At 56.3% G+C, this 18,689-nt stretch overlaps 1 protein-coding gene and 1 long non-coding RNA gene across 5 annotated transcripts; one reads left to right on the plus strand and one right to left on the minus strand.

Annotated features, from left to right (window-relative positions):
• The first annotated feature begins 9 nt into the window (after positions 1-9).
• RBPMS (RNA binding protein, mRNA processing factor) lies at positions 10-13,410 on the plus strand. 3 transcript variants are annotated; one of them, XM_051770598.1, is made up of 9 exons: positions 10-158; positions 6,037-6,114; positions 6,307-6,345; positions 6,469-6,531; positions 7,282-7,432; positions 8,058-8,188; positions 9,862-9,931; positions 11,082-11,246; positions 11,889-13,410. In XM_051770598.1, exons 1-7 carry the CDS (start codon positions 96-98, stop codon positions 9,922-9,924), a joined length of 588 nt encoding a protein of 195 aa, XP_051626558.1. In that variant the 5' UTR covers positions 10-95; the 3' UTR covers positions 9,925-9,931; positions 11,082-11,246; positions 11,889-13,410. The 3 variants fall into 3 exon arrangements, with proteins under 3 accessions (XP_051626558.1, XP_051626557.1, XP_051626556.1); XM_051770597.1 differs by having other exon boundaries at positions 11,141-11,246; XM_051770596.1 differs by lacking the exons at positions 9,862-9,931; positions 11,082-11,246; positions 11,889-13,410 and having other exon boundaries at positions 8,058-9,281.
• On the minus strand, positions 4,385-8,051 carry LOC127462174 (uncharacterized). 2 transcript variants are annotated; one of them, XR_007900334.1, is made up of 4 exons: positions 7,783-8,051; positions 6,723-7,161; positions 5,069-5,827; positions 4,385-4,974 (listed from the first exon to the last, which is right to left on the minus strand). It is a non-coding gene; the product is annotated as an uncharacterized LOC127462174 (long non-coding RNA). The 2 variants fall into 2 exon arrangements; XR_007900333.1 differs by having other exon boundaries at positions 4,385-5,827.
• Positions 13,411-18,689: the final 5,279 nt, after the last annotated feature.

Below are 18,689 nucleotides of genomic sequence, written 5' to 3' on the forward strand. Positions count from 1 at the left end.
CCCCGGCCCCCCCGCCGCCGCCGGGACCAGCCTCCAGCGCCGCCCGCCCGGACGCGGCTGCCGCCGGCGGGACGAGGAGCCTGGCCGGTCGCACCATGAGCAACCTCCCCGCCGACCGGGAGAGCGGCCCCGCCGACACCGGCCTGCCCGAGGAGGAGGTACCGGGGGGACACACACGGGGGTTTTGGGGCGGGGGGGGAGGGTCCGGCATCTCCCTCCCCACCCTCATCCTCGGGGGCTGCGCTCCGCGGGTGGCCACGCATCCACCCAGGATGGGAGAGGGGGGGTCTTCGCCGGGGGGGGTCTCATCGGTTTACGAGGCTCCAGGTACGCGGGGCTGCTGCGGGGGGACGGGGATGAGCGGCGGGGAGCGCATCGCCGCTCCCAGGGACGCCCCCATCCACCGCCCGCATCCCCCCGGGCCTCCCCGCAAACGCCCCTCCGGCTCCCCGGCGGGGACCTGTGGGCGCGGGGAGCCCCACTCGACACACGCAGCTCCGTGGGGCCGTGGGGGGCAAACCAGGCTCACCCCGGTCCCGGGGCCGGTGCCTGGTGGTGCCGGTGCTGGTGGGTGCAGCGCATCCAGCGGCCACGCGTCCCTTCCCTTGGGTCTCACCCCAAAGATGTCCGAAACATCTCCCCCACGGTGGACCAACCCCACGCCGCGCCACGGTGAGAGCTGGCGTTCCAACCACAAAGTTCCTGGTTTTGCCCGTGACCTTGAGATGGGAATTTGGACTTGTGGGAGGGTGAGAGCGAGAAGATTCCGATCTGGGATCTCCTCTTCCTTCTCGCTCTCCACCCTCCGGGCTGCTCCGGCAGGTCCCGGCCAGCTCGTACTGGGGTCCCTGGTTGATGGCCAGCGCTGGGATCACCGCAGCTCCATGGCCCGCTGTTGCCTGCCTTCATTTGTTTGTTCTGGAGGTGGCTCTGGCCTCAAACTCCCAAAAGTTTCCTAAATAATGGGGAGTTTTCCCACTCGTGGCTTCGAGGGGTGTGTGGGAGATGATGCTGCCGGGTCCCGCGGCTGTGGCTCGGCCGAACGTGGCAGTGGGAGACATCCGTGGAGGCCTGTTGCCTTCCCCAACGGCACGGCATGTGCCCCCCCCGGCTGGATCCGGGGGGCCAGGGGCCGGCTGTCGCAGTGCTCGCACTTGGGGAACCCCTGATCTTTCGGTGCTGGACATGGGGAGTCCCTGGAGGGGACGGCTGCGAGGTGCCAGGGTCACCCGCTGTGCCGGGAACAAATTAGGAGGGCGATGGCCAAGCCGGGCTCCTCCAGTGCCAGGCAGGTACTTTCCCTGCAGGAGTTTTGCCCAGCCCAGGCTGGAAGAGCCGGTGCTGTCGAGTATTTGCTTAAGCGCAGGGGAAGGGGGTTGCCCGGCTACTGCGCCGCACCTCTCCCCTCCCAGGGCTTGCCTTCCAGGCTCCTGCCCCCCCCCAAAAGAGGGAGAAGCAGCCCCTATCCCGGGGAGATCAGTGAGGTTGCTGCCAGGTGGGCAAAGCCCCCACTTCAGCCCCGCTCCTCCTGCCTGCTCCTGGCATCCCGGGTGGCCTCCCTATCCCTCTCGCCTCCTCCCCGGGGTACCCACAGGGGAGCTGTGAGCCAGGGGGTTCCCCACGGAGGAGCCAGAACAATTTGGGAAGGCGGTCACGTCACTTTGGCCGGGCGAGAACGGCATGTAAAAGGCTCGGCGGAGGCCTTATTTGGTAGCGGAGCGGCTGCGGAGAGCCCGGCTCGTGGCCCTCGTTCCCATCCCATGCCAGATCCCTCACCCCGGGGGACCGTGGCGTGGGGAGGGAACACCAGGGGTGGTATCTGGGGGGTAGTGCGCCCAGTGAGTGGATAAAATTTTCCCCCGTGCCCCCTCCGTCGCATCTCCCCGTGCTCCTGCTTCCTTTCCCCCTTGAAGCGTGGGGTCCGGAGGGTTTGGGAGCAAAGTCTGGGCGGGACAGGGCCGTGTGTGACCCCCTCCTGATCCCGCCGCTCCTCCGCTCTGTTGCAATCCCCCATCTGCTCCCTTGGCTTCTCGCTGCCTTTTCCTCCGCCGCTTCCTCGTTCCAGCCCCGGCAGCTCTGGACTCGCTCTTCCCCAAGGGCTGTTCCTCTCCTCCTGTCCGTCACCGGACGTTTGTCTGCCCCTCTGGACAAGAGGCTGCGAGGCCGGAGGCTGATCCCGGTCCTCCCGCATTCCCCCGGGCGGAGGAGCCGGCATCCCTCGGCCTCAGCCTTGTTTATGTCGGGGAGTTTTGCGGGCTGAAGGCATGCGTACACACAGCCCGGGAATCTAAACCCAGCCGAGGAAGACGCTCCATTAGCCAAGAGAGTATTTATGCCAGGACTAATCCCGGCGGGGCCGGAATGCACCCCGCCGCGCGGGGGGGAAGGAGAGAACAGCACCCCGCTTTGCCGGGAATGGGGTGCGGGGAGAAGCTCTGCTCGCCCTGTTCCCTGGCTCCATGGCAGCCCCGTGCCGTCGCCCTCCCGCTCCCGCCGGGATCCGGCTGCCCGGCGGTGCCTCTCCGGCGGCGGGCAGTCAAGCGGATAATCGGCTGGTGGAGAATTAAAGCGAGCCCCGCTGGAAGGGGCGGACGGACGGACGGGGAGCCGGGGCTGAAGGAGGCGATTAAATGCCTCGTGGATGAATCACCCGGATGCCTCCCGCCTCCCCCCCAGCCTGTTAACGTTCACCGGAGGTGGTTTGGGCAGGGATAGGGGCAGGGGACCATGACCGTGCTGGTGGGACACCCGGCATCCCTCGGGACACCCGGCATCCCTCTGGGCACCGCCATCCGATGGGGGTCCGAGACAGGGTAATGCCTCCCTGGTGCTTCCTTACCTTCAGGAACCTCGCTTGTGGCTTAAGGTGAGGAGAGGAGGAGGAGGAGGGCTGCCAGTGCTCCATCATGGATCTCTCCATGCTGGGCCATCCTCGATCCATGCTCCTCTCCTCCTCGACCCCAGCCACCTCTTGGCCCAGGCCCTGCCTCTCCCTGTGTGTCTCCAGCCCTGACCCTCTCAGCAAACCCCCCTAGACCCTTTCCATCACCCTTTAAATGCCCCAGATGGGATATGGAATTTCAAGGACAACAGAAGGGAATGGTGGGATGCAGAGGTGAGAGGGACGGGCCAGAAGTGGAATGGAGGTGGCTTCTGGGAGAGAGTAGCAGAGATATTGTCCTGCAGGGACAATAAAAGCCAAGAGGGGACAAAACCAGGAGTGAGGAGGCAGAGGGAGGATCCAGCAGCCCTGGCAAATCTGGGAGTTGTGGGGTGCAGCAGCAGGAGCAGAGAAGGACTGTGGAAGGGGACCTGGAGCGCTCCTCGTGCATAGCTGCCATCCCCATGGCAGGAAATGGAAGGAAATCAAGGTGGTCGCCTTTGAGGTGCTGCACCCATGGCCAGCAGCTTCCCAGAGCAAACATCGGCACTTCTGACCTGGAAAAAAACCTTTGGTTTCACCCCAAATCATAAGGAGAAGGAATGATGGAGAAATGCTCCACTGAGAAGAAACTGAAAATATTTGTACAGCAGAACTGAAACGAAACAGCTCGAGCTGTCAAAAAAAAAAATAAAAAAAGGGGGTTTGGGCTGCAGGGATCCCAGCGCTCCAGCGTCCTTCACTAATCCTTGCCTGGGAGCTGTAGGTCTGGCCCCATCCCATGAGACACTTGGGAACAGGCGCCTCACCCAATCTGCGTGCCAGAAGGGGTCATTTTTCCCCATGGAAGAGCTTATATTTGCCTGCTGGCTGATAAGGCACTTTTTCTTCCCAGTCTAGGGTGGGATTTTGCCCTGAATGTGTTTCTGGTAGAGGATGGTGACTGAATCCCTGGGATCTCTCGGCACGAGAAAACCTGGAGCAGCTCCCTGTGAGCCGAAGCTCGCCTTCCATTTAAGGGCAAGAGTAATATTTCCGCTAAGATCCTTCCCTTGGCAAAAGGATATCCGTCCAGCCTGCTGGGATTATCCCTGAGGAAACTCCCTTACTCTGCCAGTTCCACCTGTTTGTTACCCAGCAAAAGGATGCTGTTTGCATAGGACCTACTCAAACATCCCTGTGGCTCCGTACACCCCAGGCCCCTTTTGTGGGGTGCAGATGGGGAGCACCCACGAGCTCATATTCCTCCCTCCTCTCCCAGGCCTTTTGGGGCTGGAAACCAGCTGGGGGATCCTTTGGAGCCCTTCTCCCTCCCGCCGCTGTGTAATTTTACGGATTCAAACTTGGCCGACCCGCGTTTGAACTTCCAAAGAAAACAAGTCATTAAGGAAGAGAAGCCCTTCTTCTGCAGGGTTGAATTTCGAAGGGTTCCTAGGGGTCTTTTATCTCTCCCACGTGGCTTTGGGGATAAATGATCTGCCAGGCTTGGGCTTGTAGGATTTGGATTTTAGGGATGCTGCAAACTGGCAGTGGATTTCCCCCACCCGGAGCTGTCGACACCTCTGGTGTTTCATGCAGCTCCCCAGGGAGAGGAGAAATGGGAAGCCAGCTTGCCAGAATTGCTCCAGGGATGATGGAGACAGGGGACACCACGCAGGGATGCTCACAAACCCAGCTGGGAAGGTGGATGCATCCGGAGAGCCAATTCCCCGGATAGCAGCCACGCTTAGTCAGACCTGTCTGAAAGGAAATATTTATTTCCCCAAGGAAAGGATAAATTTGTTTTCTTTACATTGAATTTCATGAGCACAAGGGGAGCTCCTCCTGCCTCCCTGCTGGGAGAAATTTGGGCACTGTCTCCATGGGGAAACAGAGCAATATTGAATGCCTTGGGATGCTCCATCAGCCTCTGGTCTTGGGAGACAGCAGAAATCTGGCAGAGGTCCCCCAAGGTGCTTTAGGGGGGCTTCCAGCCCACCCTGGGTGGCTCCACTAGAGAGGACAGGCTATCAGGCTGTGCCTGCCTGCAGCCCTGGCTCAGGAACGGGTGAGGACACCCCTGTGCTGATCCCATCTGGCCTGGATGCTGGTACCTGCAGGAATAATGATGATGATGATAACACAGGTACCAGGATGGGTATCACCAGGGCTGTTGGCACAAGGACTATATGCAAACAGCTCGAGTACCTTTTGTTATTTAACAGATACAGGTCAGCCAGAGGTTTTGTTCCACAAAGCAGGAATGTTTGCTGCTCCCAGGCTGGGAGATGGGGGAGATAGCTTATCTGCAAGAGAAAGAAGAAATGTCAGCAGAAGAATAGGCCTGGGCTGGCTGTTTCTGGCAGTTTCCCATGTCTCTTTCCCAGGGAATGGGGCAGGCAGGGTGCGTGGCCAAAAAAATAAAATAAAATAAATCAAAGTTTTCCCCTCCTCCAGCCCAAAGTGTTCAGATGAGACTTTGTGGATGAGGAGAGGGGGAACTGGCAGCAGACCCAGTTCCCCACATTGCTTCACCAGCTATGAGCTGGTTGTAAAGCAAAACCATCCCAGCACAGGGCTTGCCTATCCCTGGGGACCCCCACATCCCGCCTCGGAGTTGGTGGGAGTGGGATTTCCGCCAAACACACCAGCTTTGAGGATGCTGCACCACCACAAACATTTGATCCATCAAAAAAGGGTTAAAACCCCTTAAAAGGTGACTTCTACAAACCAGGGACAAGCTGCTTAAACCCAGCCCCCTCCAAACCAGGGCCCGGCCATTCCTCCAGGAGGAAGAGCTGGGATTTGCTTCTCCCAGTCCTTAATGAGCTGCTGCAATTAAACTGAGACAATAGGCATTGTCTGCAGAGTCCTGGATCTGCTGGGGATGCCGGGAGAGATCCTGTTTGCCAGACCGGGGTAGGAAGGTGCTGGGATGCTGGAAGCTTTTTCAGCCCAGAGAGCACTCTGTGGGGTGAGGACAGGTCTCTGTTACCTTTCCATGATGCCTTAGCAGCTTCCTCCGTGGTCTCCCAAAAATTCTGCATCACTCAATTGTGGCTTAAGGCTTTTGGCTGCCCAGGAGCTTCCCTTTGGGCTGGCATTGTCCCTCTGGCTGCAGGAAGCCAAGTTAGGGATGAAGAGTATCCCCAGGAACCTTCTTTCTTCTTTTCCAGGTGAGGACACTCTTTGTCAGCGGGTTGCCTCTGGACATTAAGCCCCGGGAACTTTACCTGCTCTTCAGGCCCTTTAAGGTACCGAACTGGTGAGGGAAAGGGGGGCTGGAAGTGTGGGGCTGGCCCCTGCCCCAGCCCCAAACAACTTACTGGGATCTGGGAGCCCACTGGTTCCCCCCCCCCCAAATCTAATTCAGTCAATTTATTCAGTTATTATTATTTAATGGTGGGGATCTCCACTGAACACCCTTTTTTATCCTTTCCTTGCAGGGGTACGAGGGGTCTCTCATCAAACTCACCTCCAAGCAGGTAGGAGCCGCTCCTAACAGGGCAATCATCCCACTATTCCCTGGCACCACCAGTCCCTGGGGTGAGGGGGGGTCCCCTCTGCTCCCCACCTGATTGATGGCTCCTCCTCTCCTTCCTCCACAGCCCGTGGGCTTCGTCAGCTTCGACAGCCGCTCCGAGGCAGAGGCGGCGAAGAACGCTCTGAACGTGAGTGTGCCCAGCCTGGCTGCTCCATTTTCCCATTTTTCTCCTTGTTTCCCTGTTTCCAGATACTCCTTCAATTCCTCCACGCTGGGGATGTGCAGCTCCCACGCCCCATAGCATCCCCATCCCTCCAGACAATCCCATCGTTATTTCTCATCCACATCTTCCCTCCCAGGGGGCTGCATCCCTCTCACCTTTCTCAGGGCCATCCAGGAGGGCTTGAACTCTCAGGGTTTGAGCCTTAGATACAAATACAAGCGAGAGACACCGTTCCCAGCCTCTCCTGTTTGTTCAGCAGGAAAAAATCCTGGCAAAATCTGCAAAAGAAAAAGCAAATCTCACTTTTAGCAGCTCCCTTCTACCTCTGTGGAGTTACCTGGAAATAGTCAGGGGCAGAATCATGTGGAGCTGGTTCTGCGGTTCCTCACCAGTTCTCCCCGGGTTTGGGTTTAGGGTTGTTTTTCTTCCCTGTCTTCATTTTCAACGTAAAACTTCTTTTCTTTGGCTCCACTAATCCCCCTGGATAAGAGCTTGGCCTTGCGGGGATGCCGACTGCCAAATATGGTGCCGATGCTAAAGATGCTGGAGGAATGTGAGCTGCCTCGGGGCCCGGCAAATTAGCTCATTTCAAGGCTGGAAGTTGAAATAAAAACCCCATAAATAACGGGGAGAGAGTTATTTTTGCTGCGGGGGCCGGCATGCGGCAGCGCTCGCCCACCCGCCGTGCCTCCCCTCCCTCCTCCCCTCCCGCAGGGCATCCGCTTCGACCCCGAGATCCCCCAGACGCTGCGGCTGGAGTTCGCCAAGGCCAACACCAAGATGGCCAAGAGCAAGCTGGTGGGCACCCCAAATCCCAGCACCCCTTTCCCCACCGCCGTACCTCAGTTCATCGCCCGGGAGCCCTGTGAGTACCGGGGCCTGCGGCGCCAGTAAGGGTTTGGGGTGGTGGATGCTGGGGGCTGCCCCCATCCCGGTGAAAACACCTTATTCAGGGAATGTGATGTCGTGTGGGGTGCTGGAAGGAGCAGGGATACTGTGGGGGGGTGGCAGTGGGGAATGCCAGGTCCAATTGGAAGCAGTGGCACCTGCTTGCTGCCAGGAGTCCCCAAAAGGAGAGGATCCCAGGACAGGTAATAGCCAGCCTGGCACGGTGCCTGGGAGTGGGACAAGCCTAAGGTGCTGCTTCTCCGTGCTGGGGAGTTTCCTCGTCATGTCTGGGGGTCTCAGCAATGTCCTGCCGTGAGTGCTCCATACCTGTTTCTGCCTCTGGAAGAGCTTTTCTCGCATGGACACCGGTTCCCCACCTCGCTGTTGTGCACAGGCTTGAGCCACGTTCTCTCCTCTGCTGGATCCCTGGGATCATTAAACCTTTTGGACATGACGAGCTCAGTACCACATTGGCTCTCGGCAGTGACATCCTGCACTTCTCCGGGGGAAGCTCTGCTCCTGCTTCGGGGGGAGAAGGAAGGACGTGGCAGGGGTGGCAGCCCTGTGGTCACCATTTAACTCTCCCTCTTCTTCTCTTGCAGATGAGCTCACAGTGCCTGCACTTTACCCCAGTAGCCCTGAAGTGTGGGGGCCGTACCCTCTGTACCCAGCGGAATTAGCACCTGCTCTACCTCCTCCTGCTTTCACCTATCCCGCTTCGCTGCACGCCCAGGTAATTCCAACCCATCCCTCACCAACCACCGCTCACCCTCCCACCCTTCCCGGACCCCCTTCCCCCTCGGTGCCCGCCGCACCACTAACCTCTGCCCGGCTAACAGGCACTCACTCCCCGCTCCCTGAGATTTAGGGATGGCTCCCAAACGGAGCTGAGCGCTGGCAGGGGTCCTGCCTTTCCCCAAACACCTCTCTCTGCCTTCCTACCTTTGCTGCTGCCCGTGGTGGGGCAAGTGGGCAGGGAGGGAGGGATGGATGGATGGGGATGCTCTCCGGGTCTGGACCATCCCCGTCACTCGTTGCCATCCGGCTGCTGGCATGGTGTGTGAGATGGGGGCTCCAGAGCCCCTGGAGCATTGCTGGGATGTGGTGTGCCGGACATGGGGTGTGAAGCCAAGCGGCTCTGACGGGGAGGAGAGGGAAGCGAAGCGCAAATGGAGGATCCATCTTTTATTGACGAGGTGCTGCCTTGTCACAAGTGCTTTCTGCCGGCTGCCAGCGCCGGTGGCCCCCGACGGCAGCACGTGGCTGTTAAAAATTAACCATCCGCCTGGGAGAGGAGCTGGGGAAAGAAGAGAAGACATGGAAATGGAGGAGGAAGAGGATTTCTTTGCAGTGCCAGCCTTACATCGTGGGGATGCTGGGAAAAGACCTCTGCCATGAAGGGGGAACGGGCAGCTGCCTCCCCAGCATCTGTGGCAGACATCATCCTGGCTTTTGCTCCTTGCTACTGGCTCCAATTCGGCAATGAGCAGGAGAAAACGAGCACACGGAAACAGAGTAGCTGGATAAACTGCTTCCAAGGGGCTTTTGGCCCTGGCCCACCAGGATTGAGCCAGGTTATCCAGAGCCACCATTGCTGGGAGCCGGAGCAGCCAGGGGCTGGTTTGAGCAGGAGGGTGTGGAAAAGCGCTCGGCGTACAAACCTTGGACGAAACTCCAGCTTTTCGTGCCCTGCTGCTCATAGGAAGAGCAGCAGTAAATATTATTGCAGCTATGTACTTGCCTTGTCAAATAACTGCTAACAGGCAGCACCTGCCCTGCTCAGAGAAGCGACAGCGAAGGAAACGGAGGCGTATGGAAGCTTGGAGGGTCCCTCGGGAAAACCTAGGCTGAGGTTAGACAGAAGAAATATTACCTGATGTGCAATATCAGCACAAGGGGAAGCATGGTGGTGGCACCTTTCCCACCCCCCCTCCCCATGCAGGTTTGGTGGGGGGCACTGGAGATGGGTGCCACTGTCCAAACTGGAGCTGCTTGGCTGGATCCTGCAGAGAGCGGCGGGACCAGGAACCTCGGGATGGACGGGGGCTGACTTGGTGTTATTTGGCAGGGCACTGAGCACCATGTGCTGGGTTTTGGCGTCTGATGTTTTCCACCCTGTTTCAACTGGGCTTTTGAGAAGCTGAGAGGGATGAGCTCACTCCTGCTCAGTGGGATTGTGGTGCTGCTATCCCAGTTCCATCCTGCTGGAAGCAAGGATGCTGGGGGCTGTGCTTGGCCCCAGTGTTACTGTCCCATTTGGAGCTGGGACGGCTGTACTGCTTGTGCTCTGACCTCCCTCCACCCTGTGCCTGGGGAAGGCCGGGAAAGGGGATCCCAGATGCGGCTGGATCTTGCCAGGGTGGGCGGCCACCCCCCTCTCACTCTGTGTCCCCCTTGCCTCTGCAGATGCGCTGGATCCCTCCTTCCGAGGCTGGTTCTCAGGGCTGGAAGTCCCGTCAGTTCTGCTGAATGCCGGGTGAGTGCCACTGTCCCGGTCCCATCCTCCTGCGCTGGCTGGGATCCACCTCCAACCTTACCCTGGCCTTCCCCCACCACCACAACTCCTGGGGTCTCCAGCAGCTCAGGGTGGGTAGCCAGACTACTGGTGAGGCCAATTTCCAGCAGGCACCCTTAAGTCCAGTTGCCTTCCTTGCCCCCAGGAAGGGGATGTCCCTGCCACCATTCACCCCAACACTTTCCCAAATGTCCCTGGGCAGGATGGAAAAGGCATCCTGCTGGGGAGGGGGTGCAGTGATGGAAAAGAAGGGAGCCCCAACACAACCATCTCATTAAACCTTAATGAAAACTCTCCTGGCAGCACGGGGTGGTAGAGCTGCCAAAATAAGAAGTGCAGCCTCACCAAGCTGCCTGGCTGGAGGGAGGGACTGATCCGATTCCATCTGGGACCTCTTTGGATGGAAAAAGCCTTGCAAGACATGCTCTGCAAATAACTTGGCCTTTCGTGGATAAATAAACAAAGGGGACCCAAGTGGAAGAGGGGAAAGAGGTTCAGTGGATGCTGAGCACTGCTTTACCCCATGATCCCACCCACCCTGACCATCCCCGTTGGGAATATCCCTGCACACTGCAGATCCCTGCTGGGAAGCCTCCTGCTTCCACACCCAGTGCATCCAAAGCTCTGGTATTGGCTCCCATGGTCACTCATCCCGGAGGGCAGGAGGCCCAGCCCTGGCTGCAGCTGGACCCAGACTTGGATCCACAAAGAACTTACCGGCTATTTTAGGCCCAGCAGATAAAAATAGGGAGCGGCAGGGCTTTGGGAACCAGTGGTTCTTCCAAAATATGCACTCTGCCAAACTTTCCAGATAAAATGTAAGCAGAGCCGTATTTGGGAAGGGGAGGCGAGTGAATCATTTGGAACAGGTCCACCAGCCCACAGCAACACCAGTAGCCACAGTGGGTGGTGAGGATGCAGGGTTGGGGACCTCCCGGCTCCCTGCCAGGCTCCTCCACCCGAGAAGGGCACAGCCCAGGGAAGGGTTTTGCTGCCAGCCTGGCCCTGTCCTGTACTTGCTGCCTGGAGCCCATCAGGGCAGGGCTAAGGTGAAAACTGCCCCCTTGGGAAGCGCCGGCTCTGACCACTGTGAACCCACCTCTCCCCACAGCACCGCGACCTCAGCCCCCCGTGCCAGCGTCCCTCACCCTCCGCTGTGTCCTCCCGCAGGTCTCAGGTGTGTGATGGTGGCCTACAGTCAGTCTTGTGGGTATTAGTGGAGTCTTCCAAGGCGGCTACTGGGGTGACGTGCTCTCCGCCGGACCACAGTGTGCTGGTAAGGCCGGGATGGCGCCCGGCTGTCCCGTGGGCTTGGCTGCCTTTGGGGAGGGGGCCAAAGGGTGAGGAAGCCAATGTGTTGTCCCCAAGGGAATAGGCAGTGAGGGGGGTGTGACCCTGGGGTTGATCCCTGCAGGGTGGCATCGCTGCTCCTGCTGCTGCCCAGCCGGAACCACGGCCCTGCCATTCCCGCCTTTATCATTATTATTATCTGGGGCGAGGGTTTCCACAGCCAAGGAATGCCTCTCAGCTTTGAATTACCCCCGGTAATCTCATCTCCGTCCTCGCTTCCTGCCTTGGATCAACAGAGACTGAATTCCTCTTAAAGTGCAAAATTCAAGTTAACTCTCAGCTTCCCAGTTCAAACCCCAGGGACTTCAGCCACTGGGAGGAGCAAACTGGGACCAGGGGGTTCCTTTACACCTGGGATGCCAACAGTCTCTCTGCACAGCCATTTCCCACCTTGCCTTTCCCTGTCCTTGGAGTGAGGACTGGGCACAGATTTCCAAAACAAGCCTCCCTCTCCCCCATGCTGCTGCACAGGAGTTTCCCCATGAAGGACGAGAGATGAATCACAGCCCCTTTTTCCTCCATCACAGCTGCCTTTTTTTTTTTTTAACACCTCTCTCTGTTGTTACAGGCTTGAAAAAAAAACCCTCACACGAGTTTGGATTCCTCCAAGACTTTCCCACAGCCTCTATCACACATCTGCTCTCCTAGAAGAAAAACATTACCTAGTAATAATATTTTCCTCTTTTACACTGTATATTTGTAAGGAAGAGTGTGTTGCTCCCGAAAGCATGGTTTGACAGGCATTGTTGTAGCGTTTGAACTTTTCAAACAGAACCACACGAAAGCAGACTTAAAACGAGAGCCAAGTATTTTTGTACCAAAGCTCCTCAAACAGGACAATCTTACACCGGGTTGGACCACAGGCTTCGTGCTTGACTTTCGGAAGGTGTGTAATTAAGAGTCTTACATTGTCCCCCGGCCCCGTCAGCTGCATGTCGAAGGCATGATGTTCACGTGTGCGCAGATGTCGAGACACACCACGCGGGTTCGCAGGAATTGTGCTCCGGCCGTGTCGGCGAGACGTCCGTGGACACTGCAGTATTACTGTCTCCTTCCCAGTTGTACCAAATGACAACCAGGCAGGACAATCAGGAACGTCCTTCCCGTGTTTTTTTTGTACCTTAGGGCTGTGTTCGTAGCTGCTGTGCAAAGCTTCCGCGGGGTGCAACGGCTCGGATCAGGGATGGGCACACGGCCCGCACATGTAGCAAGGTGACAATTTGCCTCCTCCTCTTCCTTCTCCTCCTCCTGCCATGGCTGCTTCAAGCTGTTACAGGCAACGTAAACTGCTGTATGAGAAAAACTCTTCCTGCTACGCCGAAGCGCTGGACTGGGGTTTTAGCACCGAGGTTATGCCAGTCCGGCCGCTCGCTGCGTGGCATTCCCGTGTTTCCATGTGCAAAGACAAGAAGGGAAGCTGCCAACACCCTTTACGGAGGTAGTGTACCAGCAAAGAGACTGCTTGATGTACTAGTTGCTCCTTCTCCTTGCTCCAGGAGGAATTTGCAGAAAGAAATGAACAGAGCAAACCAACCCAAAACCTCATATCAGGTCTCGGTTTCTTGCAAAGGGAGGTGTAAAGCTCCTCCTTCCATTTCCTTCCCCTGTCCTCATTCCAGCTGCAAGGAACAGTGAGCTCAGCCGCTGCCCAGGCCTCACTGTAGCTGGTTTCCCAGCTGTCCATGGCCTCATTCAGCATCATCACCTTTTCCTTCCTCCTTCCTCTCATCCTGTGGGTGGGCCAAAATAAGACAGTTGAGATTTTGGCTGTCGGGGTGGGGCAGGGGGATGAGAAAATGGGATTTTTCACGCCGGGAAACTGTCCCATTGGAGTCTTCTGTAAAAAATGGGACTGATAGAAGTGATGTGAGAAGAAATCAAATCCAAAACAAACCTCAGAGTGGCTCTAAAAGGAACGATACCGGCATTCCCAAGCGAGAGACTAACTCTTTTAGCAAACTATTTCCTGTACTTTGTCTCGTGGAGAGGAGAGAAGCTTCCACATTGTCTACTCCGCTTTTGGAAATATGTTTAAAGGTACTTTTCTATTGTAATTTTTTAATAATAAAACCGGTGATTATTATAAGTTACGTGCAGAGCGTGGCTGCGTGCCGTGTGTCTGGTTAGGAGCAGGGAGAGGGATCCCAATACACCCTTCAGGAAACAGCAGCCTCCTTGCTCCCTCAGAGTATTTGAAGACACTGTGGGAGAGATACCATCGTCCTGCTTGGCTCTCTTGGATCTCTAGGAAAGCTCCAAAATCCAGGCTGGAAGGATCAGCAGGCTTTAGAGAAACGACTCCAAGTTTACAAAGATGTTATCAGTTAGTTTTTAAACCTACTAATCTTGGCAGGGAGCACAGGAGCTAAGCTGCAATTTTCCATGAGCTCAGCCCCGGCCGAGGCAAACGTAACCTAGAGACGAAGGGCCAGATTAGCTTTGTATTTTTTTTAACACGCTGGGAATTTTGAAAAACTCGGGTTCATAAGCCCAACCTAGAAATTCCTCCTCCTCTCTCCACTCCGCCCCCACCCCAATAAATGTGACCAGAGTTCCCAGGAGCCTTCAGCCAACAGGCCAGACTCTCAAAACAAAGTGCCAGGAGCAAGCTCCAGCTTAGCCAAGGCAGCTACAAACTCCAGGGTGGAAGTAAAAGGCACAAGGCACGGCAGTTATTTGGAACCCCTGGCTGGCAGGGATGAGTTAAGCCCTTAATATTGGATGTTAATCCCGCTGCGGCCACTGCCACCAGTCACAGCTTTCCTTCTGAGTTGCATCCAGGGGAGAGGTTTGTTGGCAGGCACAGGGTAGGAAGGGAAGTGAGCCACAACATGCTGCTCAGCCCAAGGGCTGCTCTGAGCAGCAGTAACTGGCCCAAACCTCTGTCCCAGGCAGTGCTTTAGCGGACACACAGATGTTTTTGGAAACAGATTCAGCAGGAAACATCCTCCAGCTAAGAGAGCGATGAAACACACGCACACACGTCCTCCTGGACTTGGCCTGGGCACTGCATCTGCTCCGAGATGTGCCCTGTGAAAGGAAGCGGGGCCTTGCCCAAAACATTTAACCTCTTGAAATGTGTTTTTTTCTTTTCCCATTTCCCCTGTAAGCCAGAATGTTTTTGGCTCCGCTCTGATCGGCGCTGCCCTCATCGGCCCAGTCCCAGCGTCCCCTTTGCCCGTGGTGACCTTTCCCCATGCGGCCGGGGGAACATTCCTTCCCCGTGACCATCGGGGCACTTACAGGAAGGCCTGAGCTGCTGGCTGAGACTGGGGGATTGCAAAACGGGATCAGGGACTCCCAGGCCAGTGCTGCCATCTGATACCAGGGATATGTCCCGGGGGATATGAACACGCAGAGCTGGAAAAACCAAACCGAGAAGATTTTGCACTCTCATTGTTTCCACTTTCCCAAGTCTTTCCCTCCCTGTTCCCCTAACACCAAGGCTAAGCTCGGGGAGGAGGGGATGCAGGCAGCTCCTTCCTGCGCATCCCTGCACAGAGGTTTGCTGACCAGAAGCAGGCTGGAAGCAGCAGGGAAGGCAGGGAAGAGCCTGGCAGGATCTACAAAGAAAAACACAGGGCTAATTGCCCACATCAGAGCAGTGGAGAAACGGGAACAAGACTGGAGAAGGAGAGCTGTAGCTCCCAGAGGACTGGGGGGCCGGGCAGCAGTGAAGGCAGCCTGGCAGCAGTGACAGGGACCAGGGGATCCTGCCATGGGAATGGAGGTAGGCCAGCCGGGCCAGGGAGAGCAAAGGGCAGACAGAGCCGGCGCCGAGGCCGGCAGCACCCGCAGCCTGGATGAGGCAGGGAGGAGGAGCAAGCCCAGCGTCCGCTCCTTGGGCCTCCTCGGGAGAGGGGGAGAAGGAATAACAAGGCCGGGAGAGAAAAGATGAGATAGCATTGGGGTTTGGCCAGGCAGCTTTAGAGGCTGAGAGGGAAGCTGGTGGCCAGGAGCAAAGGGGTGAGTGGCTTTGTGAGGATCGCTGGGGCCTGGCACAGTGCTCAGCATGGATTTGCTCCCCGATTCCTAAAGTTTGGGGAAACGGAGAGGCGTCACCCAGCAAGGGTCACTGCACTGCCTGAATGCTGCCAGGCAAGGCTGCTCCGTGCTCCCTGCCAGCATGAAAAGGAGGAGGTTTTAACCCAGGGAGATGAGCGGGGGTGCTGCAGATGGGATCTGCCCAGAGAGCCAGCCAACACCTGAACACTGTCACCTGCCTCGCTCAGAGTAGAAACTAAAAGGATGGTGGAGCTTAAAAAAGAAAAGCTAAAAAATACCATTAGCAGGTCACTGAAATGCTGCTTCTAAAACCCGGGGAAGTCAACCATTAGCAGAGTCTGGACTTCATCTCTGCAGTCTCCATAATTAATAACCAGCTCAGGAGGGAATAAGGAACACATCCAAAGTGATGGAGGCAGGAAGAAACCGCACAAGTACTTCGGGCCTTGGATGCAAGCCCAGAAGTGCAGGTATAGTCAAAAAATTAACTTAATGGCAGGACAGCCTCCTGCCTTAACCATCCTTTCCCCCTGCTGTGCTTGCACTCTGCACAATGTCCAACCCACGAGGCCGGTGCAGCCTGACACGTGGTTCCCAGCCACAGAAGCACTGATGGGTTTTCAGAGTCATGGCTGTTTTTCCTGAGCTGTTGAGTAACCCTGCAAGCCAAAGCAGCAGAAAGCAAGCCAGAGAGACACAAGAAGAACTGCTCTTACCAAAGGAACCAGGGCTCAGACCCACAGGAGTATGTGGGTAAAAGGAGCTGCAGGTGGTCTCTGATTCAACCTCCCTCTCGCTACACAACTGCTGCCAGTAAGAGACCTGGGCAGCCTGGTCTTGTCTGAGTGATGCTTGAAGCCTCCCTCCGTGGCAGGAGACATCTCCCCACCAGCTGTTTTTTTCCTAATATCCAAGCCAAACTTCCCACATTTCCCTATTATGTCACCTGCCATGGCTGCCAAAAGAGTCTGACCACATCATCCTCCTCACTGCCCCTCGCACATCACTTTATCTGTGATTGGATACACCCCCAGCCATCTCCTCACCGCATCAGGCTGCCCCAGCTCCCCACTCCTCCTCCCAAGCCCTCTGCCCCCAGCCCTGGCCAGCCTGAGAGCTCCAACCAGACCCTTCCCAGCATCCCTGGGTATGGAGTAGGGATTGAACAGAGGGAAAGGCCTAAACTGGACACCGTGTCCAGGTGTGACCTCCCTGGTGCTGAGCAGAGAGCCAACAGCTTCCCTTGCTGGGGGAGGGGAAGAGAACTCATTTGGGAAGAGAACAGCTACAGCTATGCAATACCAGCATGACGAAGAGGCCGCCTTCCCGTCGGGAGCCCTGCTGTGTCCAGGCAAGCCCTCTCTTCTGGGGAGCTGCCAATCTTCCTTGGAGAGGTGTCCAGAGAGCCTGCGCAGGGCTGACAACACCGACACAGTCAGGAGCGCATCCATGAGCTGGAATGACAGACCTGAGCAGCAGTGCCAAAGCAGGCCCTCTCTCCCCCCCGGAGGAGATCGAGTCACAAACCACCTGGTTTGCCATATCCCTGACTTTGCCAGCAGTAGAAAGCCAGCACCAGCAGACTGGGATCCGAGCCCTCCTCTCCCAGATGGCTGTTCCTCGTTAGCCTTGCCAGTCTAAACCAGCACTCGGCTCTACTGGACACGCTCCCCCAGAAGCAGGAGCTGCCAGAGGCCCCCGAGGCGGTAACACACAAAGGAATTTGGGCCTGGTACATTAGCAGCGACCGGAAAAGCGAGCAACAAAGCTGGAAATAATGAGATGTCAGTACCATAGCTGCTTCTAGTCATCTGCAAAGGCAGCCCCTCCTCAGCAGCAGGTACCGGGGCCCGGTTCTCCCTGGTGGCCTGGCACCGCCCGCCCGTGCTCATCGGAAGTGACAGCCCTCGCTGGCTGCAGCCACGTGCAGGGCCTTCGTACCCTTTCTCAGGGCTCCCTCGCCTCGCTCTCCTCCGCTTTCTAAAAGCCCTGAACGGTCGTGATGAATTATAGATTAGCTCTGGTACACATCGCCTTATGTCAGTTTTCTCATTCAACCGTACAGAATCCTGCTGTTTTCCATCCCCTTCCAGAATGATCATCATAACGGAGGAGGAGGTGGAATACTCTGTTGGTAGAGCAACTTTTAGGAGAGAAGCCGGCAGAGCTCCACGTTTAGAGGTGTGACACATCTGGGCTACTCAACTTGACCCTTAAACAAGGAGAGCTGTCAGGATCAACGCACCGGATCTCAGAGCTGAGGGAGAAATGTCCTTGCTGGACAGGAGCCTCAGCAGAGTGGAAGAGGCAAGTCCTCACCCGGCAGGGACAGGTAAAGGTGGCACTGAGATGGGTTTGCCAAAAAACCTTCCTGAAGTGCAGGAGACCAAAGTGCCTGCTGTGGACTAGATAGTCACTGTAGGACACTTCCATCTGAAATATTCTACTCCGTGTTCTCTGCCCAAGTCCCCTCATCTTCCTGGATAGCAGCAGATGCTTCCAGGGAAGGAGGAGAAAAATGGGGGCTCCCAGGAGAGAACATGATGCCTCTCAGCAGCCCTTTGCAATGTCAGACTGAGGGAAGAAGGGTTTTGCCAAAGAGAGTGAGCTGAGAGCATGATCGGTTTGGCCACTGGGAGAACCATCCTGCCCGACAGAGAATACAAGAAAACACCCTGGAGAAAGATGAAACAGGTTTAAGTTTTTAAGCTGAACTTCAGTGAAAAGCCTGATCTGGACATGAACAATGTGAAGAGACTGAACTGGACTGGAATGGTACTAAAATGCTTTTAGCAAACAGACTCACTTTGATGTAGTTTGAGATGTTTTCAAGTTGCATAATTTGATTTGTAAGAGAACTTGGAAAAAAAGTTAAAGGACTACTGGGAGCATCTTTGACAAAACCTAACTCCTGAAAACCACATAAAAGAAAGGAGCTCAGGCTCCTCTTTTTTTTTTTTTTTTTTTTTGACAGGCTGAGAAAATTGGGGCTGTTCAGTCTGGAGAAGAGAAAGTTAAGTGAAGATCTCATAGCTTCTTCCAGTATCTGGAGGGGCCTACAAGGAAGCTGGAGAGGGACTCTTCATCAGGAACTGCAGTGATAGGAGAAGGAGTATCTAAGCTTATTGTCTGAACATGTTTCCTTCACTGCTGCTTGTCTGTAGTCCATGCCACCTCTAACAAGACAATGTGAGCTTCCCTCATTTACCCTAACAAGTTGCAAAACTCATTTATGCCCTCTCTGCTACTATGGCAGAGGGGAAAACATCCTCCAGTGAGACAAAGCCTCTCATCCAGGCTTTCCAACTGGACACCACCTGGACTGTTTTGTTCCTTTGAACACTGGAGCCTGACAATGCCAGCA

Source organism: Manacus candei, unplaced genomic scaffold, assembly GCF_025592945.1.
Source record: "Manacus candei isolate 608988 ecotype Guabito, Panama unplaced genomic scaffold, ASM2559294v1 h1tg000120l, whole genome shotgun sequence".
NCBI classification, from domain to species: domain Eukaryota; kingdom Metazoa; phylum Chordata; class Aves; order Passeriformes; family Pipridae; genus Manacus; species Manacus candei.

What these genes read in the sequence shown, in the direction of transcription:
- RBPMS (XM_051770596.1), top strand. Translation starts at nt 96, where the DNA reads ATGAGCAACCTCCCCGCCGACCGGGAGAGCGGCCCCGCCGACACCGGC. An exon ending in CCGGCCTGCCCGAGGAGGAG is followed by an intron (nt 159 to 6,036) that starts GTACCGGGGGGA and finishes CTTCTTTTCCAG; the next exon opens with GTGAGGACACTCTTTGTCAG. An exon ending in GTTCATCGCCCGGGAGCCCT is followed by an intron (nt 7,433 to 8,057) that starts GTGAGTACCGGG and finishes CTTCTCTTGCAG; the next exon opens with ATGAGCTCACAGTGCCTGCA.